Here is a 26937-nt window from a genome sequence, read left to right as displayed (position 1 = left end):
CTAATCATTGTTTCAAATCTAAGGTTCATATTTATTGGTTCTTTTTATGGCCATAAAGGTCATTGCATGATAAATATTAAGCTAAAGAATCTCTTCTCTCTGCCTTCACATTATTACATACTTCAATTAATTGTTACTTGCTTCACTTCTAGACCACAAAACCGGCGCTGAACTTGGGGATTATCAAATGGTGTCTTGCATTGTAATGAAACCTTAATTAGCATCCCACATGGCCAATCAACCTCAGAGCTCCTCCAACCTTAAACATGCTTAACTGTCCACGTTTAACCTAATATCCTCAACTTATCATCATTGCAAATGACTTCTTAGCCAATTGGCCCTTCACATATTTTGTATTCAGTTTGAAATTAAAAAGTTGGAGCTAGCGATTCTTCTTCACGTATTGTAAATATGTAATTAACAAAACTTAGGTACAATATTTTAAATGTTATTTTTTTAAGCTTCTCTTTTAAAATTCAATCACGTGGTTTTTTCTCATGAGATGGAAGTATATTTTTAGTCAAGTAGCTACATATGGGTCATGACTGAATTTTAAGAGTGAAACTGAAGGAACAACATCTAAGTACTGTATCCAAGATTTGCCAATATATAATCTCTCTCATCCAAATTTTAGGCTTCTATGTCTTAAAGAACACATACAGTGGTGTGGATATTTTATATCTTTTGCGTAGATTTCATACATGTTTGTGGTTTAGATGTTTACGTCAAAAGGCTATCATTGTGAACATTGACCCCATTAAAAGGCCATAATTCACTGCTTTGGAATTTATTCTTTTAAAAAAGAAAATCGTGCACAATTGAAGGGAACACAAAAATCTATGAGAAGCGGGATAGGAAATGCAAATTGTAATCAAGTTCACATTGTGGTTTCTGCTTTCTAACTCAATTTAAAGGTCAAGATTTTGAGAGTACTTTACTGCATGGCTCTATTTTGGTCATATTATCTTTTTGGTACGTTGTAAATTGTAATCATTTTCGAGATCCGTTGGCCATATTGGTTGCCCCCAAAACTTTATTTTTGGTATGTAAATTGTGAAGATGTGAACTTTTCTTCAATTTTAGCAACCCAACTGGATCCCAAATGGGGCTTTAAGGTAGAGAAACGAACCCTTTGACTTTTCCAAAACGTAGGCCCATGAGGCCCAAGGATTTGTTAGAAACTGGATCAATCGTGTTGTGTCTAATTAATTTAGATAGACAACCACCAAGAACAAACTTCTGGAGGAAAACTACTTTTATGGGCTTTGGATATTAAAAATTCATGTAGACCCAATAACAAAAAAAAATAAATAAATAACAAAAAAAAGGAAAAAATAGATAAAGATTAACCAACGAATTTATTACGGTAGCTCACTTGTCGCAATCACCATTTAAATGTTAACATAAAAAAAGGGAATAACATCAGCAACATATTTTTTTTATTTTGATTATGATCAAAGTGGGGTAGGAAACAAAAATCATAATCTTTGACTATAATCTTGTATGAATAATATACATTTATTTTTGTTATACGGAATTTAGGTTACGGGAGGCTAACTACTAGCTAGATAGTTGTCCCACATCCTTTAAAGGCTACCTTCTTGGCCTTAAATGAACACAGATTAATATATAGGAGACGTATTAGATTAAATAATGACCATTAATAAGACAATTGGAAGAGACATTGGGATGTTCTTTCCCAAAATTCTTACTCTTTTCCTTTACAGTCTTGATGAACCAGTTGATCTCACGTTACCAACATAGATAATGCACACTTGCAAAAAGGAAATACATACAAAAAAATACACGAATTTGGTGTCAACCATTGATCTTCCGATATTTAAATTAGTAATTCTTATTTATTCGAATAAGAATAAATCACTTTCTTGTAACTTGAATGTGTACCTTGTCGTCCTCTTTCTATTTTGTTATAAAGAATTTCTATGACTATGAGACTATGACACTATATGGAGGGACAGTTTTTCTAAATCTTTACTTTGAGTAGTTAATGTGTGCATACGACCCTAAAAAAATGTGAGAATACGATTGTAACGTATAATGTGATTCTAGAAATGTGATTTAACACATTTAGGTTGACCAACTTTTTTGGTAGGTCGAGCTATAAAGTCCTTAATTCTTGCCTTTTCTGGGATTCTTTGAGTTGAATTGTCTCAAGTGGGTTTATGGTTGCTGGGTAAGTAGTGCATATACCTTCCCCAATAGATTACGTGCACCAAGTGTTAAATATATCATACAATGTTTTCACACTAGAATAAAAAAATAAAATAAAAACAATGTAGTATCAATTTTCCTGACTAACCAGTAACCAAGAAATTCAATAAGGCGTATTTTAATCAAAATTACTCTCTGCTTCTTCTTTTGGCTGAATATCAAAATTGCTTGAAATAACTACCGCACACACCAACATATAAAAAAAATCATTAACATTGAAAGCAATCAAATGGAAATCATTACTTTCTCAAAAAAAAAGAGAGGAAATTATTAGAATTATAGTCCTAAATAAAGCTCAAATTAACTTTATCAAACACTCAAAATCTTATAATCATGTCAAAACTTATTTTGACCTTTAGTAACACATCAAAGACAGATGAATAATAATGGTCCACTTAGGGCTGAGATAACTTTCACTGGCTTAGTTTACTTGAAGCTTACAAAAAGTGGAGCAACACTTATAATCTTATCTTCTAAATCAATCTTACTTCTTTTAGAGAAAAAAAAAATAGAAAGAAAAAGAAAAAAAAAAAAAGGGAAAAAGAATTGCATTGGATCCACGTACAGCTAGTGATGAGGGGGTGCAATTGTAACTGCTTATAATTAGAGCATACGTAAAATTTTAGAGAGTTCTAAAATATTAATAAATTTTTTTTGCAATTACACTTGCTAAAAAATTTCAGGAATTTAAAAAAACAATGAGAACCCTTTGCAAATATCAAATAGTTTGTGGATAAATTAAATAAATAAGATAACTCTTAAAATTATACACTATATAATAAAAGTTGGACTTAGAAACCGTGGTTGCCAAATAGTTACCCTCACTAATTAGTAAATTAATTTTATATTATTTGTTATAATATATTTCCTCAAATTAAGGAATAATATTTAACAACTGTTTAATTTAAGTAAAACTTTATCCTTTAAATTTCAACAAATTTAAATTCCATTCAAACTAAAAGTATATTATAAAAAATTCTAAAATTAAATCATGAACAACATTTTACTTCTACTCCAACTAAAAATCTATTATCAATATTTTAAGAACAACTAATTAGTAAATTAATTTTATACATTTAAACTTCAACAAATTTAAATTCTATTCAAACTAAAAGTCTATTATAAAAAAAATCTAAACTTACATTCTAGAAAATAACCCATGTTTTCTTTCTCAAAAAAAGAAAAGAAAAAAGACCCATGTTTTGACTTTTACTCCAACTAAATGTCTATTATCAATTTTTAAGAACAACTAATTAGTAAATTAATTTTATACATTTAAACTTTATTCAAACTAAAAGTCTATTATAAAAAATTCTAAACTTAAATACCAAACAAAAAACCACGTTTTCTTTCTAAAAAAAAAAAAAAAAAATTATTTCTACTCCAACTAAAAGTATATTATCAACATTTTAAGAACAACTAATTAGTAAATTAATTGTATATTATTTGTTATAATATATTTTCTCAAATTAAGAAATAACATTTAACTACTGTTTAATTTAAATAAAACTAAAAGTCTATCAACAAAATTTTCTAAATTAAATCCTACACAACTCATGTTTTTTTTTCCCCCTTAAGTTGCATCTTATTAAATTAATATTTTATTAAGATATTAAGCTACAAAACTCTTGACGAAGGGATAAGATTTAACAATAATTTAATTTAGATAAAACTTTATCATCTAAATTTTAGAAATTTAAATTCTACTCCAACTAATATATATATATATATATATATATATATATATTAAGTCATGGCTTTTCAATATAATCTTTCTTAACCAATAAAGTCATCCGTATAATTAATCTCACGCAATGCACCTCACATTATTGTATTTTTTCACTTATTTTTTTCAAGATACAATTTAGGCCTATGTTTTAATATAATAAATTCATCGTACTTATTATTCTTTACTTTTGAATTTGTGTGCAGGATATTATGCCAAAAGAAGTTTACTATACATAATAATAATAATAATAATAATAATAATAATAATGGATATCCATTTAAGTTCTTGGTTCTCTTATGTAAGTTTTAAATATTTTTTTTAATTCTCAAATTTTAAACTCTTTTATTTATGTTTTGATTTTGGGTTTTGGTTATTATATTTAATTTGTGAGTATGTTGATTTGTTTAATTAGACTATTATTGGGAAAAAATTTGTATTGAGGAACTATTTTGTTTATTATTGTTAATGCTGGCTTGAGCATAGATTAAACATTACCCAAATAGAAATGTTCAAACTCATTTCATATCTCATATTAAGAAATTAATACTAACATAAAGAGAATTTTCAAATATAAAAATAGATAAATACTGATAAAGTCCAAAGTCTAAACAATTAGAACTTAAAGCAATTTTTTTAATTAAAATTATTTACTTATTTTATAATTTATTATTACTATTTATTTGGTAATTTTGTTTAAATTATTTTAAAAAAAAATTTAGCTTACATATGAATTTTCATCAAGTCGTGCTTCACATGAGAATAATACTAGTGTAATCCTAGCTAAAAGCAAAAGAAAAAGAAAACCTTACACACTCACTGTCATAGTGTCATGGACTAAAATCCTGTTTTTAAAGTATAATTTTAATTGAATCTGTGTTTTAAAAATATGATTTCAAAAGCAAGTGTGTAATATGAATAATTTTAGTATTATATAAAAAGTTACAACTTTTACCGCAACTATCCTACGTGATAAACTGTAATTGCTTACATGCAACAAGAGTTGTGTATTTTTTTTATGAAATTATATTTTTTAGTGTAATAAGATATTTTTTGTAAATATAAACGTGACTCAAAAAAAAAATTAAAATTTCTCTCTGTCACCCAACCACGTAGTAAGTACTACTAAGTACCCTTTTTTCCTTTCTTTAGCCAACTCCTTCCGACCTTTTCTCACCCTTCTCTTCTCATAATGGTTCGAAAGTCTAGAGAGAGAGAGAGAGAGAGAGAGAGAGAGAGATAACTTGTACAAATAAGAATTAGTCACTGATTGCTACATACTGGTTACTATTTCAGCGTTGGTGCTCTCGTTTTGTCTTTCAGCATTTTAATATAGAATACATTCAGATACGTAACACAAAGTCTATGCCGTAACCCACACTTCTTTATTTCTCAACCAATTATATGTCCTTTTCTTTCTTTTTCTTTTTTTTGCTAATAAAAAAAAAGGTCTTCAATGTGGACTTATATAGATCCCACATCAGGTGATGATAAATAATATCACGTGTATCACTGGACCTTGATGAGGTTATCATTATGAACACATCTCATTTTTTAAAGCGCTACGGCTAGAATTGCTCTTCTATCAAGTATCATGTGAAACAATACGAGAACTCCTTTTAGTAAGCTACACTTACGTGGTTCTCAACCAATGATGTCAAAGCTACACAAACAAAGTTTATGCATGTTTCTCTTTGAATATTCTGCACATTCGGTATGACTCGATTCGTTGGAATTATCACAATCCGATTATGTCAATGGTACGCCAACAAAGTTTATGTTTATTTCCCCTTGACTTTTCTCTTTATGTCATTTATAACTTGATTAGTTATAATTATCATATTGCTTTCAAATTTGGTTAGCAAAAAATTAAAAAAAAAATATTACGTTCTCATTTTCTGTTTGGGTCTTCTAAGTCAAAGAAAGCGAGGCGATACTTCTCATGGCAATGTTTCTTTATCTCTATATATATTCTCTCCTCTACGAGTTCATATGAAAAATTAAAGAGGTTGCTTGCCATGGAAAACCAGTACTCCCTTCTGTATCTCTCTCTTTTGCTTAGTTTCTCATTGCTTCATGAACATATTGCCTACGCTGCAGGAACCAATGATGGGTCGGAGCACTGGGGATATGTTGAAGTTCGACCAAGTAATAAAGCAATATTTACTTGCAAAATCTTTTTACACTATTTTTATGTCAACCCAATAAGATTTTGGTACTTTTTGTCACCATTGTTGTTGATACTTGGGTTATATATGTGCAATGTATAGAGGCCCACATGTTTTGGTGGCTTTATAGAAGTCCATGTAGAGTTGAAGATCCATCCAAACCATGGCCAACAATTCTCTGGCTCCAAGGAGGACCTGTAAGTTACTAAATTTAGTAAACAATATTCTCAAGTTACAATATGATTACATGTTTATGCTGATTCAGATTCTATTACACATAGGGAGGCTCTGGGGTTGGTTTTGGAAATTTTCTAGAAATTGGTCCACTGGATGCAAAATTGAATCCACGGAATTCAACTTGGCTCCGAAAAGCTGATCTTCTTTTTGTGGTACAATTTTATGTGTTGCATTATGTATTACTTTGTTCAATTCTCTTTCCTAAGTGTAATGTGAAATTTATGATTTCCTATTGATATTAGGATAATCCAGTGGCCACAGGCTTTAGTTTTGTGGAGGATAAGACCTTGGTGGTTAAAACTGATGAAGAGGCAGCTGAAGATTTAACTACCCTGTTGAAGAAGCTTTTCAATAGAAATGAGACCCTCCAAAAAAGTCCTTTGTACATTTTTGCAGAGTCATATGGTGGAAAATTTGCTGTGACTCTTGGGGTATCAGCTCTAAAAGCAATTGAAGCAGGAACATTAAGGCTACAACTTGGCGGTAATAAAATTATCTTGTGATCTCATGAAATTAGTTGAAATTATTCAGTACACCCAGTATACTATACGTTACTTTTATACCATAAATGTGAATGATCTACTTATGAACTTTTCACACATGAGACGCATGCTTATATTATATGAGATATCAGTATACATTGTTTTGCACGAAATAACTTTTTTGTACAAAATTATATGTTATGATACTTTGACATGACTTTTAACAAATGAAAAATATTTTATACTTTGTGTGGTTTTGTTGTGATATGTAGGGGTGACGTTGGGAGATAGCTGGATTTCTCCTGAAGAGTTTGTGGTATGTAATTCTTGCTACGTATGGGGAAATCGTTAGCAGCTAAAACTCTTTTGCAAATGGAAACTGATAGAAAGATTCTGATTACTTATTAGGTAAATTCATGAATTAAATTGCAGTTCTCATGGGGACCCCTTTTGAAAGACTTGTCAAGAATTGACAGCAATACATTGAAAATATCAAACAGGTCAGAGAAATCTGCCATTTATACTAGCTACAATATCAAATGGAAAAAAATTTCACTAATGCAACAAAATTGGAAAACAGTTTAGCTCATAAGATTCGGAGGCAGATAGCAAAAGGTAACTATAAAAAAGCAACAGCATCATATGGTCTCCTCCAGAACATTATTTCCAATAACAGCAACAATGTGGTGATTATTTCTCTCTCTCTCTCTCTCTCTCTCTCTCTCACACACACACACACACAATAGACTGCAGAATAGTGATTCATGTATTGGATTTGCAGGATTTCTACAACTTCTTGTTGGATAGCAAAAATGACCCAGTTACAGGGAATAGGGGATCCAAAGGAAAAGATGTGATGGGCAAGTACTCAGAATATCTATCCACCAAAAAATATTCACCAAGTGGTAATGAGCAGGACCTTCCTAGATTGATGAATGGACCTATTAGAAAGAAATTGAAGATTATTCCCAAAAATGTAACGTAAGTTCATCCTCAAATTGTAGGAACAAATATGTTGGCTGGCCTCAATCATCAAATTTTCCTTAATTGTTTGATCTATTTATTTTTTGTTGTTGTTGTTGTAGATGGCGTTTGCAGTCTATGTTGGTTTTCCAGGCCATGAGAGGTGATTTCATGAGACCAAGAATCAAAGAGGTAAATTGAATGTGCATGAGTCTACTTAAGTTTGCTTGCGTATCAACTGACTGAATTGCTGCTTTTATTTTATGTCATGGTGACCGTGATAATTGACATTTGAAGTTTTGGCCAGGTTGACCATCTCCTAGCTAAAGGTGTCAATGTCACCATTTATAATGGACAGGTAAAAATATTCATAATAACGGACCAACAGTTGTTTAAAAACTAAACTAAAGCAACTAGGGAATTGTTGCTTTAACATAAATATATATAGTTGACTTCATTTTTCTTTCATTATCTTTAGAGACTAATACGGTTTGGTCGGTTTTCAATAATAGGTTGATCTACTTTGCTCAACCAAAGGAGTAGAAGCATGGCTTAAAAAACTCAAGTAACACTGTTACACTAACTCTCCTTTCAATATATTATGAATTTACTATATATGTCACATTTTGTCTAAGTTTGTTGGACGCTCTCTCCAAAAATTAAAAAAGGTTTATTGGATGCTCAATTGGATCAACATTTCAGGTGGGGTGGCTTGAAAAAATTCATGAGCTTGGATCGTATTCCTTTATATTGCTCAGGAGACAATACTACAACAAAAGGGTTCTTTAGGTCTTACAAAAACTTGTATTTTTATTGGATTCTTGGGGCTGGTCACTTTGTAAGTAATCATCTACACCAAAAATAATTTCATTATTTGTTAAAATTGATTAATTAAGTTATTTTCAGTCAATTATGCACACGTGATTTAGATTCTAGAAGTCACTCCAGAATGCAATTTTTTTTTTTTAATCTGAGATAGAAATCATACTCTAACATAATTTAAGTGTATATGTATGTGAAATTCTCTCTTAGAAATTTGAATCCCAAGCCTTGCACCCCCACCCCCCATAAGTTTTGATACAATCACTATAGCACGTTTGGTCAATGGTGCTAACATCGTCTTACTAGATTTTTGCATTCATGATTATGTGTGCAGGTTCCTGTTGATCAGCCTTGTGTTTCTTTAGAGATGGTGGGCAACATTACTCGATCACCGAATTAATCTTAACTTTACTAAAATGAAATAAATATTTTGTAACAAAGCTTAATTTGTGCGTGAAGCTCTATTATTTATACATAGGAAAGGTGATAAATATATATTGTGCAGATGTGGTATATTCTTCTTGGCTTCCCCATTTGGAATAGAAAATTTGTTATGAAGAGAGACTGAATTACATAAAGTTGATTAATTTTATTCAAATACCTTATTTTCCATGTAAGTTATCAAGGTTACCTTGAATTTGAGATCACATTGATTCTTTGTATTGAACCCTCTTGGACAAAGATGATTAAAGATGAAAATAGTTTATTCTTCCATCTTTGGAAAATTTTTAGTGAGTACTCTATACCGAAAGAAAGAAGAGAAACTATTCAACGTAACGATAAATGCATTTAGATAAGGCTGCGGTATGGTAGGTTAGCCAATATTTACTTTGCAGGCGAAGTGTATTATATTGTGTAACTTTTTCCCCAATCTTTTATATTATATCAAACAATAATAGAAAAAAAAAAAAAAAAAAAAGTTGAAGCAATGTTGATAATCAACCCATCAAGGAGTTTAGATTAAATTCCTTGTTGTTTGGATTCTCGGGAAGTTGGATTTTAGTTTTCGGTAGGTCCAGAGAAATTAGTTTTAAAAATATAATGCTGAGAGTTTAATGTAAGTTTACTAAAAAGTTGAGAACAACACACATGGTCATTATGGTAGGTGAAACCCCAATAAATAGCATTAACTACTTGTAAGCATGATATTTTGCAATTTCAACTAAGCGTACGTTTGGATAACGTTGAAATTAAATTTTCAACTGTATTTTACTTTTTCAGTGGGTTTGTGTACTGTTCACGGGACCCGTAAGTACTTTATTCAGTAAAAAAAAATTTAAACTAGGTCTCACGATACTATTTACATATTTAATAAATTATTTTGTTACAATATTTTCAGTTTTCAGTTTTTAGTAATAAGTGTATCCAAACATACCCTAAATGTGAGAAGTGGGATTTGAAGGATACTCCTTAGTTCCAACACCTCTTGTAATACTTGGGATTCAAATCCCACAAGCCTCCTCATCCTTATGAAAAAGTAAATTCTTAACTTTTAGATGAGACTTTAGAATTCCATTCCATTTGGATTGAGGAGGAGGGAGGGGGAGTAGAGTAGAGTAGAGTAGAGTAGAATTGACCCAAAATTAACCTATTTCAACCAACCATACTCTACTTCCCTCCACTCCCCCTTCCTTCTTCCTTAATCCAAATGGGCCCTTAATTGTGAAAATTGAGATATCAACCAAAAAAAAAAAAAAAGGGCATGAGAAAGGCTGGAGTGGAGTCAATGGCAATTGCCCCCACCCGGCCAAAGAAATCCACACATTTTCATTTTTTTTTTCTCTCTCTTTTTTTCTATATTTATTTTTGTATATCTCTTTTATATGTCAAACTTCATCAAAACAAAATAGAAAGATTTTTTAAAAACAAAAATTTATCGATGTTCTCTTTTATTTGTCAAACTTCATCAAAACAAAATAGAAAGAAAATATTTTTTATTTTATCAATGTTCTCTAAAATTCAAACTTATAAATGAAAAAAAAAAAAGTGTAAGGGAAAAAAATTAAATAAGCAAACGTTTTTATTGAAGAGAAAAAAATATGATTGCCTTCCAAAGTTTGAGAAGCTCAAATTCTTTATATAATAATGTATTCTTCCTCATAAAAATGAGTGTATAATTTTTAAAATATGAGAATATATATATAGTAAATTCAATAAATTTGATATTGTTTTCAAATTAAATTCTAAAATTTTAGATACATAAATGATTACTATATGATATTAAATTTTTATAATTTAATTAATTTATGAATTTAACAAAAACTACTATAATCTGTACTTGAGTTTTAGCTGGTTAAAAAAAAATCATTCCACGAGAAATATGAATGGAATTTGACCATGAAAAAAATACAACCCGATTTATTTATATATTTAAAAATACCCAACATTTTTTTTTAGAAGGAAATACCAAACAATTAAACACAATAATATGATATAGGACAAAGTTTAGCTACAAAATTAGTTGTAGCCTAAGGCTATAATTTTACTCAATGAAGAATGAACAAGTAAAACAAATGTGGACTTGAACAAGCAATTCAATCCTCAGCGCTGGTCCGAGGAGTTTCTGCTTATATATTTCTTTAGTGACAATGGTAATGGTTACAAAGTTGGTTCAGATCGCTACAGTGTATCTTCTGGTTCAATTTTCCGATCATTTTCTCAGGGCTCCTTCTTCTTTATATACTACTTTTCTTTTTCATCTTCACCGTACACGTGTAGGTCGGATCTGATGTTGTTGGTCCTTTCACATCAACCTCCTCCCAAAGCTCTTAGGTAGTAGTTGTGAGTCTGAAAAGCCACTGCTTAGGTATCATTTCCACATTAATGCGGTCAGAGTGTTAGTTGTGGAGCATTTAATGTGGAGGCAGCAGCTTTTCCTGGAATTGCTCTATTGCCATGCTCCAGTGTGCTTACTTTCTGTACTTATCTTTTCCTTGAGATGCTTTGGAAGATTGTCTTTGTCGGTAAATCAAATTTCTTCTACCTCGGCCTTTGCTAGCCGAGGACAGCGCTATCCTCGACACGGTTTTCTGGGTCGCAATGATTTACCACTTTCTTCTTCATATACGATTTTGGACCTCGGCCTGGGCCTCAGGCCTAATACGAAAGGTGGATGTATGTCACTAGGCCTTATGTCCCCACACTACATATTTTGAAAATCTAACTGTTGAATTGCATGTTCTATACACTCTTAATACACATGTAAAATTTTGTGTCAATCAGATATTATTTAGTATATGATCTATAAGCTTATTTTTGCATAATCTTAAACTACAAAAACTAAAAAGTAGTACAATTTATTGATAGTATAGCTATTAATCTTTAATTTTCTTAAAATTTTGCAAACATAGAAGATATAAGAAAAAGATATAATCCAATTGTGAAATTCTCAAAATTGACCTCAAATAAAAAGATATTGAGCAAGATTATAGTTTTAAATTATAACCAATTTTATAGCTAAACTTTGTCCTATGATATAATACTCTTCTTCTTCTTCTTCTTCTTCTTTTCTTTTTTGAGAAACTAAGATAATACTAATCATGCAAAAGTTTAAGTTGCCGTTTTTAACCGGTAGTGTCCAATTCCAATAGGATCAATAGACCAGTAAAATACTAAAATGATCAACATCCTATTTATTTGGGCTTGAAAAAAAATATATCTATTAGGCTTAGTATATATTATCTTTATGTCTAACCAACCACACATTAAGAAGCATGTACGTGGCTTGTTGAGCCCAAGTTAAGCCCGGTTAGCCCAATTATCTATTTGTCCAATAACGACAAGCTATTACGACGAGTGAGCCCACCTAACAGTCAAGACACTTTGCACCACGAAAGTCAATTGATTTTAACAAGTCAAGTCTAGAAGTTTCCAAGTCCCAACCCACTCCGACCCCAGAAGATTCTGATCTTTTACATTCACCTTTCGGTTCTTTTGGGGGGCCTACGCGGGCCCGACTAAACCAGCCTGGGTGTCACCACCCCATAAATATTACAAGTTACAACACAGGGCCAAAAAAATTAATTACATAAGTGAAATTAGCTAAAACACTTTAAAAACTAAAATTGGGACAAATCTTTATATATATATATATATATATATATAGAGAGAGAGAGAGAGAGAGAGAGAAATATGAGAAGATTATGTTTAAAAGAGTAGTAGAATGAATAAAGATCGAAATAAATAACAAATTAATATTAAGGATCTTACTCAAGCAAAGGCACTTGCTCAAGTCCAAGGATGAGGGAAGATATAGATGAACATTCAGGCTTGAATTTTTGTTCAAGTGAGAGACAAGTGACATACAGGTAAACTCTTGGACTTGGATCAAATTTCGATTTTCTGAAAAGCTTTTTCATGTACAAATGACAATTCACTCAAGTAAATCATTCTTGCTCAAGTGAGACAGTTACCAATGCCATAAGTATGTTTTCTAAATAATTTTGTAAAAAAAAAATGATAATTTTAAGTCCTTAACCGCTAGTAATAGCCTTGATAGCATTTGGGTGACATTTCAAGTACACCTTTTACATATTACATATTTTTGCACGCCATTGGAAAGAAATTAACACAATTCTTCATGTATATTACTAGTTGAATATTAACTTGAGAGAAGAAGGAAGAGAGAGAGGTGACTGGGTTCGACGAGAGGCAAGATCACGCGGCGGAGGCGAAGGCGAGATCATGCGGCACGATGCTGTGATCGCGATCAGCGCGAAGGCGAGATCACGATCGGGGACGACGAATCTGGGTCGAGGACGATCGGTTTTGAGGTGCGACAAGAACGATCGATTTTGGGTGGATCGGTGCTGGGGTGCGATGATCTCGCCGGTGGTGCGATCGACGCGACGAACGAGCTCGGTCTTGGGTTTTCTGGGTTCGGTCTCTTCTTCCTCTCTCTCTCTCTCTCTCTCTCTCTGCGCGCAGGCGCGATCTCCCTTTCACTCAGCTCTCTTTCGGTTTTTCGAAAAATGGTATTTGAAGGTAAAATAAAAACGGAAATCAATTTACACCCCAACACAGGTCAACTGAAAAGCATTTCCGGAAAATGCATTTTCCATGCGCAACCAAACACCCGTAAATACGAAAAAGCATTTCAGGAAGTGATTTTCACCCAAAACAAACACAGCCTTAATTGTATCATGAAAACGATCTGCATGCAACCCATTAGACTCATTCAAGTGTAAGCAAATATTGCTTCAATGAAAATAATTCATTCATGCCTCTAAACCTCTATATTATTGTCTTATTTCATTGCTTTTAGTCAAATTACACTTTTTTCCTTTTTCTTTTGAACTATCACCTCATTTAAAATGCCTCCCAATCCCAAAATATCAAATTGCTCAATTGACAATTCAATTTGAGAGAATCTTAAACTATACACTCCTACCTTCAAATTAAAAGTTAAATGAAAAAGAAATTGTGATTTTTCAATACAACCAACAGAAATAATTTTATAATTACACCCAATATCATCATATTCAATGCCTAATTTACATAGTAAGTGATACATTGATAAAATTCTTTTAAGTTTAGGTTTCGATTGAACAAATGATAATTTGTAAATGGGATGAAAGTATACTATAGAAAAATATAATTGATAACGTACTAGGAAAAAAAAGTTGTGATAAATGTGTATACCTATGATTTTATTTTTTATTTTTTTTTACCGTTCACAACTTGCAATGTGGCAAATTGTAACAAAAGTTATGGTCGAATCATTATTCTGTAAAAAATACTAAATTTCTTGTTAAGACGAAAGAGCATTGACCTTATATGTTTCTTTCTCCTTTCTCATTTCTCATTTTCTATTTTTGGGATAAATCTGTCATTTTCTTTTTTTTTCATTTCTTTATCAATTGCTGAGCCCAAAATTTTAAATAAATAAATAAATAAAAGAAGCGATTGCTTAAGAGGACAGACCACGCGTAGAGAAAAGTTCGAAAATCTTAATACTCGGAAAGACGCAAAGCTCTAATCAGAGATTGGTTTTCTCATTCTCTTCCGCACTTCAATTTCCTCATTTCTAGGGTTTCTCTGCGTTTCAACTCGTGGATTAATCGGCGATGTTCAAGTTCTGGTATTTCCGCTTAATTCAACCTCAATTTTTGTCTCTTTTAATTTCACTTTCTGTTTAGGGTTTTCTTCAATCAATTGTTTTTTTTTTTTTTTTTGGTTTCAATTTGATTGTTCAATTGTTTGCCGAAGCTTAAATTTTGTGGCTTTTTTTTTAATTTATTTTATGTTGCTATGATCAATATGATTAGTAATAATCGAAGCTCGTGTATATGATTTGCATTGAATTTTGATTATAATTTGCGTTTTGTTATTCAGATTACTTTTTCTGATTATTCATCGAGCTTTGTAGTTAGAACTTTTTTAAGCCGAATTACTTGAATTCGTAGTGGTAGGATAATCTCAATTATGTTTATATTTTTACGGAGGATCTGGGTATTTTCTTAATATTCACAAAAAAAAAAAAAAAAAAAAATTACTTTTTGGTTAATTCTTTTAAAACTAGATAAAACCTGAGGTTTGTTTTTCTGGGAATTGTTAAAAAATCTGAATAATGTGGTTCTAGAAGAAATATTGCCCAATAAGAGCATTTTCTAATTGGTGCAAGAATACTGCGTGTTCAAATGATAGTCTTAATGCCTTATATATGCTTAGTTCAAACGTAACGTGGATAAGAACATGGTTGAATTCATGTATGATGTCTATTGAATGCATTAGTTTTGTCATTCAGATTACTTTTTCTGATTATGCATCGATCTTTGTACTTAGAACTTATTTTAGCCGAATTACCAGAATTTGGAGTGGTAGAATAATCTCGATTATGTTTATGTTTTTCAGAGGATCTGGCTAATGAGTATTTTCCTATTAAGCTAAAAAAAAATATCTCACTTTTTTTCGGTTGATTCTGGTAAAACTAGATAAAATAGGAAGTTTGTCTTTCTGGGAATTGTTAAAAATCAGAATGATGAGGTTCCAGAAGAAATAGTGCCCCATAAGTGCATTTTCCAATTGATGCAAGAACACGGCATGTTGAAATGATAGTCATAATGCCTTATATTTACTTAATTCAAACATGACACGGATAAGAACACAGTTGAATTCATTAGTTTTGACATGTATTTGGGGTTTTAGTATTGGTGCGTCATCCTTCATTGGCAGTTATGTTACACAACATTAGCGGATTGTTTAGCATTGGGGATGCTTTATTGAATCGTATTGGCCAACCCTTATTAGTCTGTTGAGGTTGCTGTTGTGTTCCTTTAGTTCCTTTGCAATGGTTATATTTTGTTATCGTTAAAGGTTAAACCACCTCTACCTGCAGGGGATCTCAGGACCAACAACCTCAGCCACGTCCACAGGATGGTTCTTCACAGTCTTGGTATCCTCCATCTGTAGTTAGCTCTCCAAATTCATCTCGTCCTGGAACACCAAGCAGTGCCTCTTCTAGCAGCTTCAGTTCACATAGGACTTCAGATAGGCCACAGTCGCCATCACATGTTTCACCTGCTGAAGCTGCGGGTATTATTGCTGTTCTGAAGGATAAAAGGTAGGTGCTTGGTACTTTAAGACTCATTTTTTATTTTTATATATATCAATTTTGTCAACTATATTTTTGCTATATGAAATGGGGGGTTTGGAGAAAGGGGGGGGGGGTGTGGTTATATAGGGTACTAAGGAGATTGTTCTTATCTTTATTACTAAGATTACTATATGTTTATTGATTCTCTATGTTTCTTTAGATGGCTTGCAAAATGGGTGTGGGACATCTTGTTAAGAATTAGGACTACACATTTGGCTTGTCAAGAACCACCCTGTCATTCATGGAAATTTCCAAATACATTAGACTGTAGGAAGCTAAAATTGAATGCTTCAATCTCTCCTCCTTGTAATTTGTCATTTTCTAATATTAATTTCACCATCCAACGGGAATTTAGTATTAAAGTTCATCATGGACATGTATGTTGTGACAGTCTAAAGATTGTCAAAAAGGAAATTAACCGTGTTTCCTATTAACGTTATTTCTATTGTATCATTTTTATATTGGGATTCTAAATTGCCTATTAATTTTTCTCAGCACTTTGCTTTTGTTTGTTTGAGGTTCCATTCCAATACACTATTTTTTAATGTTGATTATATTTTGGCCAAATTGTAAAGCTTATTACTACATATTAAATTATTTAGTAAGTGATTGAAAATCTGAGTCACTCCTTGGAGTGCATTTATTTAATGCATGTGTGTCTTAGTCACTCCAGTAGTGCCAATAAAGATAATTAACTCTCCTGTATTATATTATGAGATTTCTAACTTCACTTTTGTAGTTTCTAACCATCTCTTGTTTTCTTGATAAATTTCTTTAGTGTTGATGAATTACGGAAGCTTTTGTCTGACAAGGATGCATACCATCATTTCTTACTCTCACTTGATCAAGTGAAAATTCAAAACAATGTAAGTTGTGGATTATGCTCTCTCTCTCTAATCTAACATTCTGAAATATAGAATGGAATTGTTGCATGTTGCTTGCTCTGGTTTGCTGAACAGTTATGCTAAAATATTTCTTAGTTGTGGTGCCTTTTCTTTGGAACTGGAATAGTTTGACAATGGCTGTAAGAAAAGACGTTCTCATGGAGGATTACTGAAAACTGGTAATACTTTGGTGCTATCACCTCCCACCCAAAGTTTGTAGCGGATAGGGGTTTATCCAGATTAGTGGCAGACCCATACCACTGACTTTTTCTTTGATGAAACTTATTGAAGTGTGTGAGCAACTATGGCTGCCGGGCATGGATTCCCTTGTAGATATGTGGTGCTTTAATAGAATCTTGCCTGTTGTGATTATCTGATATCGTCTACAGATTATCCATACGTCCATATTTGATTCAGAAGTAAATGAAAGAAAGGGAATGCATGACACATGGAATTATAGCTACTTAGGGAAAAAAATGTTAGCTGCTTAGATTTGTTTGGGATTATATATATATATATATATATAGAGAGAGAGAGAGAGAGAGAGAGAGAGAGATAACTGTGTTTGAAGGACAGAGATGTTTCTGATTGATTGGGTCATGAGTCTCCAGCTTGCTGTTTGCTGGTATGTCCTTAGGTTACTTGTATTTGGTTGGAGCATCAAATACAAGCAATACATAGATTTTCATCTTGAAGTCACTACCATCACTTCTATGGGAAAAGAAGATGTGTTGTCCTCATTCTTTTCATTTCAAGTTACTGATATTATGAGATAAAAATGTGATAAAGCAAAGTAAAAATCAATTGTGTAAGCACGAATAACATTAATTGATTGTAGTCATAGCTTGCATAGTTGAGGATTAATGTGTGCTATAATATTTAAAGAGACATCTACGAACTGCAAATACAAGAATGTGTGCACTCACATGCACTACATGCTGAATTTCTATTGTTTATGGTATTTGAGTTTCCATGTCTTTCTAATCTTTTTCCCCCCTGTTCTCTTATGGCTTATCAGTTAAGAGATGAACTTCGTAAGGAGACTCTACAACTTGCGAGTGAGTGTTGTCCTTTTCCCCACCCAATGTATCTACTTTTTTAGCATGTGGTTTAGGTAGTTGCAATGCCATTCTACACTTGGGGGAGAGATCCTAACACTTTCTTTTATATCAGGGGAGAACTTGGAAAAGGAACCACGGATTATGGAGCTTAGAAACCAGGTTAGTTTGTACGCTCATCTTTCATTTGTTGATTTAAGATTAGTCAACTGATTGAATAAATTTTTCCTTGCTTTAAGATTAGTCAACTGATTGAAGAACTTTTTCCTCCTTTGATTCTATGGTACAGTGCAGAATAATTCGGACAACAGAATTGGCTGCTGCTCAGGAGAAACTCAATGAGCTTGAGAGAAAGAAGGAAGAGACATTGAAATTCTATTCCCCTCAATCCCTTCTCCAAAGGCTTCAAGGTATTCTTCATCATGACAACTCAAGGTTCTGTAGAATAGGCCAACTTTGGTTATTCATTACTTATGGCTCAAGCTTGATTTTATTTTAGAGATATACGTTATGGAGATGTGAAATAATTTTTTGTTATTTCAGATGCGATGAATAAGACGGAGGAGGAATCGGAAAACCTGCACAAACAGCTCTTAGATAGGGATGTGGACCTTGGGACCTTTGTGCAGAAATACAAGAAGCTTCGTACCACTTACCATAGGCGTGCGCTTATTCACCTTTCAGCCAAAACTTCTTCAATTGGTTGAATAGGTATAGCAGATGTATAATTTCATATTGAGGAACGTTGCCTCTTGTTTTATTGTATGATATTGGTATAATTTTGTTTTGTTGGTATAAGTTCATTTTGTATATCATGTCAGCCTTTTTTTTGGCTATTGTTATTATGCCAATCCTTATCAAATCAAAGCCATTATTGTGGTTAACAATAACTTCATTGTTTGTATGTGCAAGTGCTATGTTCAATCTATCACTTCGCACATTATTACCGACGTCCCACTTTTTGTATCAAGTTTGAGTCTTGACAGACTTGATGTTCTCTGACACTCTGCTAATTGTTATAGTATAGAATCAGGTGATCTTTCATTGAGGCTTGACTGCAGCTTGTGATATATTGTATCGTGCGGAACTTTTGAATTATTTCCTATGCTATATGGAGAGAAAAAAAAAAAAAAAAAATTGGTAGAAGATAATTTAAACTTGTAATATCATACGTGTGGTTCTCCACACGGATTCATAATTGAAAAAAAAAAAAAAAAAGGAGTCTATAGACTATAGTCTATACTACCTTACCTTTTTCAACAAACTAAGGGTCATCCCTGTTGATTAAATTATACTGTGCAGCTTGAATAAAATTTGCATTATTAAGTTCCATTTTTTTTTTTTTTTTGGTGGGCATAACAAGGGAGAAATTTATTGAAATAAAAGCCGGGCAGAGTACAAACAGCCTCAGTGCCTAACCAACAAAAGAAACAAGAGTAGCTAGGCTCTTGAGCACAGACAGAACCACATTAGTACAAAACCACAGGAAAAGCTAGCAAACTACAAAGCTACGACCAACACTAGCTAAAACAAAGCTTTAGTTGCAGTACACATCAGGAGTTGAAACAAAACCCATTATTCTGTTCCATAATATTCATTTGTATACAACAAGCCTATCAAAAAATAATTGTTTACAGCAGAATTTAGAAATTTAAGAATAAAAATTCAAGTATTGTTGCAAAGATTTGTATGCTACTATTACAAGTTCAGCTCAAATATTCATTTAAATTTGTATGTTACTGGTGCGTTCCAGGCTCCTTATTATTGAAAGGCAATGAAATGCCAATTAGTTTTTGTTTCTTATAAAGGTCTTGGACCTTGGATTTTGACAACTCATGAGAAAAAACTACAAAGGTGTTGATCTTTGTGCAGGAATTGTCACTTCCAATTTATGGTCTCTCTCTCTCTCTCTCCGGCTGGTTTTATGCCTCAAGAGTAATGTAAAATCAGGTAGTTGGCAGTTTTAACTTTTAAGTGCCACCATAACCGTTGGGAGACAGACAATGCCATAAAACAACACGAAGTCAAGAACTAAAAAATATTGAAGCTGGGATTTGGGCCTCCCAACCTCACCTCAAGAACTTGAAAAACTTGAACCTAGGATTGGGACTTCCCACTCTCACTCAAACCAAAATCCTGGGCCTCATTAACCAAACTATTCATGCTGCTATCCACTAGAAAAGACAGTTTACATTGTCAATAAATATACACCCAAATAGCACTTACACAAACACCAGGTAACATAAATACATATTTGCAAACAATGTTTTTGGGTCTTTGATGTTGGTTTCAGCCCTCCCTGTTTTGAGATTATCATTAAGGATGAGGCTCTTGTATCCAATTTGTAGTTCTGTTTTTGTCTTGTGAATAAAATTTTTGTACATCAAAAAAAAAAAAAAAAAAAAAAGTAAGGAGAATATGCCAGCAAGCCTATACAGTTCCTTGTGAGGAAAAAAAAAAAAGGTAACAAAAAACTGGATTCCAATCTTATTTTCTCTACAAGTTGCAATATAGCTCTAGCCTTGACCTAAATTGACTGAGAGTGCAAGTTCATTCAAATGATTCATCTCCTCCCACTCGAGCTCAAACATTGGGCAGAGATTATTCATTTACACGATCCATCTCTTTCTCCCACTCAAGTCCACACATTTGGCGGCCAAAAGGAACAATAAGGTTGTAACGTAAAACCTGTAATTCACACATACACACAGTCAGTTCATGTTTACACCATAGTCTAAACCCTAAACAACATTTCATGGTCCCCAACACGTATAATAAGGTAGTGAACTATTCACCATTCAGCAAAATACTAAACCAAACCATCAAATACTGCACCTTGCTATTAATCTCTCGCATTTGCACTTTTAAGGGCTCTGAAATTTGAATCCAATTAGAGGACAAAATTGCCTTATGCCCTTTTCACCCAAATTATATAGTCTTATGCTCCTTTCCCAAATTAATTAGGGAAATGCCCCTCTTTTGAAACTTGACTTTTTCAAAATCGAGTTAAGCCCTATAATGATGTTTTTAAAAACTTATAGTGACGTTTTTAAGGACCTATAGTGGCGTTTTGTAACTCAAGCTCCACGAAATCAAGTTATGGGCAATAAAAATAACTCGATTTCATGGAGATCGAGTTACAAAACGTCACTATAAGTTCTTAAAACGTTATTATAGGTCCTTAAAAACGTCACTATAGGGTTCCAGAATTTTTTTTTTTTTTTTTTTAAACTCGATTTTGAGAAAATAGAGTTACAAAAGATGGGCATTTCCCTAATTAGTTTGGGAAGGGGGGGCATAAGACTATATAATTTGGGTGAAAAGGGCATAAGGCAATTTTGTCCTCCAATTAGAATTATCTCCATTGCTTGTTTTTGCCCAAGCTTTCTTCAACACAGCTCGCCATTCAGATATTTGAGTCCTTATTTCTTTGTTAAGTTGAACCCACTCCGGTGCACACCCATTCTTGGAGAGGATTCTATACAAGGTGTCTTCTGCTGGGTCTGCATGAGGATTGGTTGAAAGGTTAAGGGGCTTTCCTTTGCCAGGTAGGTTCTCAAACTGCCCTCTTCCATGGAGTGCCATATTCTTTGCTCCCCTACGTTTATTATATCAGTCTCTGATCTGTCCCAATTATAGCCAAAGATCAAAATAAATATGGTTCAATAATTTTAATTCAACTTTTTTGGTTAAAATAATGATTAAATGATTAAATTCATCGTTTCCAATCAGCTTAATTTTTTTTGGGATAAATGGTAATTTATCAGTCTTATCTTCAATTAAAAATAAATAGATATCCCATATGCCACTCTTTAATGGCGAGTTTGGGCCCACGCATGATAAGAAGCTAATCCTATGTCCCTTCATCTCTCTCCATTCCAAACATACCATAAGAATAATGCTTAAAGAGTAATGTTTGAGATTCGATAAATTTTACTTCATAATTCGTAAATGAGAAATCAATCATAGAAAGGAAATTTCAACATTTATTCATATATTGTTAAAGTACTAATGTACAAATTATTAAAAAAAAATAATTCAAACATTTGGCACCAATCACATTTATTGCGACATCAGTTGTAAGTCAAATTCATTACCATAGTTTAAAAGTCGAGGTAGCCTTCCATAATTAATGATCAAAATTCACTCATTTCCTTTATGTCTTAAAAGCTTTGGAACAAATGCTAATAGAATAAAGCAACTACATTAGTCACAAGTCACATAATGATGATTTAAGCCAAATCCCAAGTAACATGTACATCATGGAATTTTAACACTAGCACTAAAATTATGTCTTTCTCATTCATCCAATTTTATCAAAATGAATCTGTAAGGACACGATTTTTAACGACCCAAGGATGGTATTGAGTTCGTGTGTAATAGGCCCAAACAATATAATTTGTAGAGAGTGGGCTTGAAAGGCTTGCCTTTAGTCGTCGGTCAGCGGTCTGGTCCTGATTTTATGGGAGCTCATACAAAGGTAGGTTTGGCCTGAATAGCTAAGTCTTACATCGATGTAGCCCGAAGGGTTTGACTCCTTGGACTTAGTCCGAGGAGCATCACATTCTTCCCATTCTTCTTTTTGTAGTTTCTTTTTGTCTCCCCCTCTCCCCTGGCTCTCTTCCCCTTTTATACCAGTGTTTACTTCCTGTCTCTCGTCTACATGTCAGTTTTTCCTTTTTTGGGGGTAATGACTAGTCCTATCAATCCATACATCAGAGTGGTTGGGGGTGGTTGGGAAAAGTTAAATAGCAACGTCTGCAGTATGGGCTTGTCAGACGCAGGGCTCCACATTACGGTGTTGGCAGCTTTCTTCCTTGTACTGCTCTTGTACTGAGTTTGTCCTTTTCTTCAGGCGTTTTGTGAGGTGTTGAGCGGGAGATCGTCCTCGGCCACATCCTTAGGCCTTCAAGGAGCTTTCATTGCGCGTCCTCGGCAGTAGGGCTCCTCGGCTTGGGATTTGGGCCCTTAACACAAAGTGGGCTGGGACCTCAGATTTCGGGCCCTACAGAATCCTTATGAGAGAGAGAGAGAGAGAGAGAGAGAGAGAGAGAGAGAGAGAGAGAGAGAGAGAGAGAGAGATTTTAGATTCTTCTCTCTCTCTCGTAAAATTTTGAATTTAAGACTTTGAATAAAAGCGAATGAAAGAGAAAAATGTTTTGACAATTTTATATGCTTATGATCATTTACTTCTTCTTTTTTATAATAGTTTATTGGATATTTTGGGAACTTTCAATGATTGGAGATCAAGATATTCTTTCTTTCTTTTTCTTTTTGAAAAACAAACTAACTGTTAAACACATATACACACACATAATTGCACTCTCTCATCAAGCTCAAACACATTGAGATCAAAATATTCTATTTCAATAATATATAGAGAAGACAAGATATTTTTCCCATAAATATATTTTAAATTAAATAGATATAGATATAGATATAGATTAAATAAACGTTGGTCATTAATTAAAAAAATTGGGTTTGAATATAGAAATATAAAGTAGTTTTATTATGTTCTCTTTTATTATTTTGATTAAATTGATTATTGATTATCAATCGAGATGTAATAGCTTTGAATTACGTTATCACTTTTTTTTTTTTAGAATACTAAATATTTTAATACACACACATGGGGAGAGGTTTACAGCATAGGCTTTAAACCTCTTTAACTCATACTCATTTTTCCAATTACGTTATCACTTTAATATATCAAAAACTATAAAGTACAAACACTACTTTTTTTTCCTAATTAACTAAACTAGTAAAATCTCTTATCGCCAAAAAAATAAATATAGGGTTCGATCTCTACTTACATGACTACATAAAAGAAATCAATTATCTTAGTATAGTAATAAAGAACAATCATCAAAAGCGTTAAAATTATTTATAAAAAAAATCATAATTACAAAAACTTTATAGTTAAAATTCTACAACAATAGTTGTCAATAGCCTTATAAATTAGTTTCCAAATAGCCTTTTTGCAAAAGCTTATTTGCCAAAAAGTCTTATAGATTTGTGGTATTGCTTCCTTATCTTTATGAGGGCACAATTATTCAAATCTTCTCTCTATCTTCGTAACTATTAAAATAATTGAGCTTAGTCTAGGGAACAGAACTGTGTAGAAAATACTAGAAATGGATTTGACAGGGTAAAGGGTAATGCATACCTTATTAGGTCGTAACATTTATTACATTGATGTTTAATCAAGAAAAAACATGCACAAATATTTGACAGGAAAGTGGTATATTCCATTTTAATTTAATTTAATTATTATCATCTAGTAGTTCTATGAGTCTATAACATTAACATATGTAAGTATTGGACCCATTGGGGCATTTTTGTTTATGGATACTTTTTGATGAATAGCCCTGGGGGCCTAGGGCCTAGGGCCTAGGGCCTTTCAACCTTTATACTTGACATTCTATCAAAATGTTTTTCCAAATCTTTTCTTTCAAATGAGCAACACTTCATAGCCAAGAATTCTTCTTGTGCTACTTCTGTATGATGGGTCGGCAAGCCAAGAAATTCATTATGGATAATTGTGAAAAAATCTTCTAGTGTTTTACTTTGGGCGGCTTGTCTTTGCCAGAACTCTCCTAGATTGATCCACCATTCTCTTAGTCTTCCTATGAGTCTTGCAACAAACTTGGCAATGACCTGAGCAACTGTAGAATTTGGGGCCTGGAGTTTAGCCGTGCACCATGAATACATGTTAAAAATCTCATCATGCCACTTGGAAGGAGGAGCATTATCAATGGTAAACAAATGTTTTGAATCTATGGTTGATGGGTGGGTTAAACGTGTTTGGTTGTCAAGGACAAAAGGTGGTGGAGGAAATATTGGTGGTGGCAGTGGAGGTGGTTTAGGATGGATGACATCATCTTCATCTAGTTGGTTGGTTATTTGTCATGAACACTTCTTCTAGACCAAGATCAGACAGATTTAGATCAGTTAAATCAATTATTGGAAGCACAAAAGGTTCACTTGGATCTTCAAGGGTAAGATTTTTCAGGAATGATGAAATTGGATTTGGAGGGTCTGGATCTAAAGCTAACATGTTCATTTTTGGAGGTTTTGAAGAAGCACCAATGGTTGGATCCAGGGGTTGGTATAATGGTTCTTTGTCCTTTTTCTTAGGAAAAGGTTCATTCTGTGGCCTAGCTTGGTTTTCTAATTTAAGTGGAGCTGGATATGTTATGCCTGGATGTGTCATGGCTAGTGGTTGGAGATTTTGGCTGGAAGAAGTTGAAAAGAATGGAGAGGTTAAAGGTATGAACAAGTCTTTATATAATGATTGTCGAGGTTGGTAAGGTGTATAAACAAGCATCGGGAACGGTTGGGTAGCTTCCATTTGTGATCCTTCTATGGATTGAAGTTGTGCCAACAATTGTTTTCTTTCTTTTTCTTTCTACCCTATGAGGGGGAAAGAAACAGACATATCTTTAACAGTGGAAGCAATTGTTGCAAGTTCTTGTTCAACCATCTTGATTTTTTTCTTCTTCCTTATATATATATAAGAGCGCTAGCTATAGTGGTGCTAAATAGCTATATTGCTATTTTTAGCACCACTAATACTCAAAATACATGCTACAGCAATGCTGCTATAGCTAAAAATTTTTAGCTACTTACTACTATGCACAACCATACAGTGCACAACCATTTATGGCTATGCACTGTAGCAAGTAGCTAAAAATATATATATATATATATATTATTAAACTCTCTCTCTTCTCTCATTAAAAAAATATTATATCTTTTCTTTCTTTTTCTCTCTCTCTCGGACTTCTCTTCTTTCTTCCTTTTTCCTTCTCATTTTTTTTTCTCTCTCCCTCATCGCCGAGACCCATCTCACCCAGTCCTCCACGTCGCCGACCCACCTCCCTGAGAGACAGAATGATCAATAAACAGTGGAAACAAAGAAAGCTTCAAAAACAATAAAAAAGACAGGCTTTTTTGGAAGGGATAGACAAACAAAAAGCTGTTCTTCTTCTAGGGTTTTGATTTTTGTTGAAGATGGTTACTGGTTAGAGCTCACGAGAGAAAGCAAAGTGGGTTGGTGAGAGAGAGAGAGAGAGAGAGAGAGAGAGAGAGAGAGAGAGAGAGAGAGAGAGAGAGAGAGAGAGAGAGAGAGAGAGAGAGAGAGAGAGGGAAAAAAAAAGAAAGGGTTGAAATGCAAATCATGAGAAATATTAGAGAGTCACAACTATTACTAGTAATATAGCTCCAAAGCTTCAACTATTGTTTCTTTCCTCTCACTTTCTTTCTTTCTCTCTAACTCAAAATGGCGGAAAGGAAAAAAATTTCACTCATAAAAAATATTGCAAAATGAAGGAAATCATTATTAAAATGTTGCAAAATGAAGGAAATCAGTATTAAAAGTAAATTTTATTACTATAAAAAAATATCAAAATCACTTCAATTTGGCCAAGTTAGCTTGAATTTGATTTTTTTTTTTTTTTTTTTTTTTGGTGGTGATTTGTGTGGTGGTTTTTGGCTAATTTGGATTTTTGGCAATGGTTGTGGGTGGTTGTTTTTGGTTGACAGTGGTTGTGGATTGTGCCATTGATTGGTTTGTGGTGTTTTTTTTGGTAATGGAATGTATTATTTTATTATAGTAGATATATTATTTTATTGTGTTAAAAGCTAAAATAGATTCACTGTTGCTGAATGTTTTGTAAAATGAGTAGGTAAAATAAATAAAGTAGCATTTTATGGTGTCAAATAGCTAAAAAAATAGCTCCACTACTTTGGATGCTTTTAAAGAAGAAGAA

The 26937-nt window shown here is 32.9% G+C and overlaps 2 protein-coding genes and 1 pseudogene across 2 annotated transcripts; 2 read left to right on the top strand and 1 right to left on the bottom strand.

Moving 5' to 3' along the window:
* The first annotated feature begins 5972 nt into the window (after positions 1–5972).
* LOC115952265 (serine carboxypeptidase-like 51) lies at positions 5973–9235 on the top strand. Its single transcript, XM_031069354.1, has 13 exons — positions 5973–6106; positions 6229–6323; positions 6408–6515; positions 6606–6846; positions 7118–7161; positions 7278–7345; positions 7426–7531; positions 7627–7826; positions 7931–8000; positions 8116–8166; positions 8321–8373; positions 8511–8646; positions 8965–9235. The coding sequence occupies exons 1-13, from the start codon at positions 5977–5979 to the stop codon at positions 9028–9030; spliced, it is 1368 nt and encodes a 455-aa protein (XP_030925214.1). The 5' UTR covers positions 5973–5976; the 3' UTR covers positions 9031–9235.
* Positions 9236–14491: 5256 nt separating this feature from the next.
* On the top strand, positions 14492–19162 carry LOC115952267 (vacuolar protein-sorting-associated protein 37 homolog 1-like). Its single transcript, XM_031069357.1, has 7 exons — positions 14492–14709; positions 15967–16191; positions 17003–17090; positions 18127–18166; positions 18282–18328; positions 18456–18576; positions 18710–19162. The coding sequence occupies exons 1-7, from the start codon at positions 14696–14698 to the stop codon at positions 18871–18873; spliced, it is 699 nt and encodes a 232-aa protein (XP_030925217.1). The 5' UTR covers positions 14492–14695; the 3' UTR covers positions 18874–19162.
* Positions 19163–20767: 1605 nt separating this feature from the next.
* Positions 20768–21810, bottom strand: LOC115952058 (annotated as a pseudogene).
* Positions 21811–26937: the final 5127 nt, after the last annotated feature.

Source organism: Quercus lobata, chromosome 7 (assembly GCF_001633185.2).
Source record: "Quercus lobata isolate SW786 chromosome 7, ValleyOak3.0 Primary Assembly, whole genome shotgun sequence".
NCBI lineage: Eukaryota > Viridiplantae > Streptophyta > Magnoliopsida > Fagales > Fagaceae > Quercus > Quercus lobata.
Note: the sequence above shows the minus strand (reverse complement) of the source record. Positions and strands in the feature narration are given on the sequence as shown.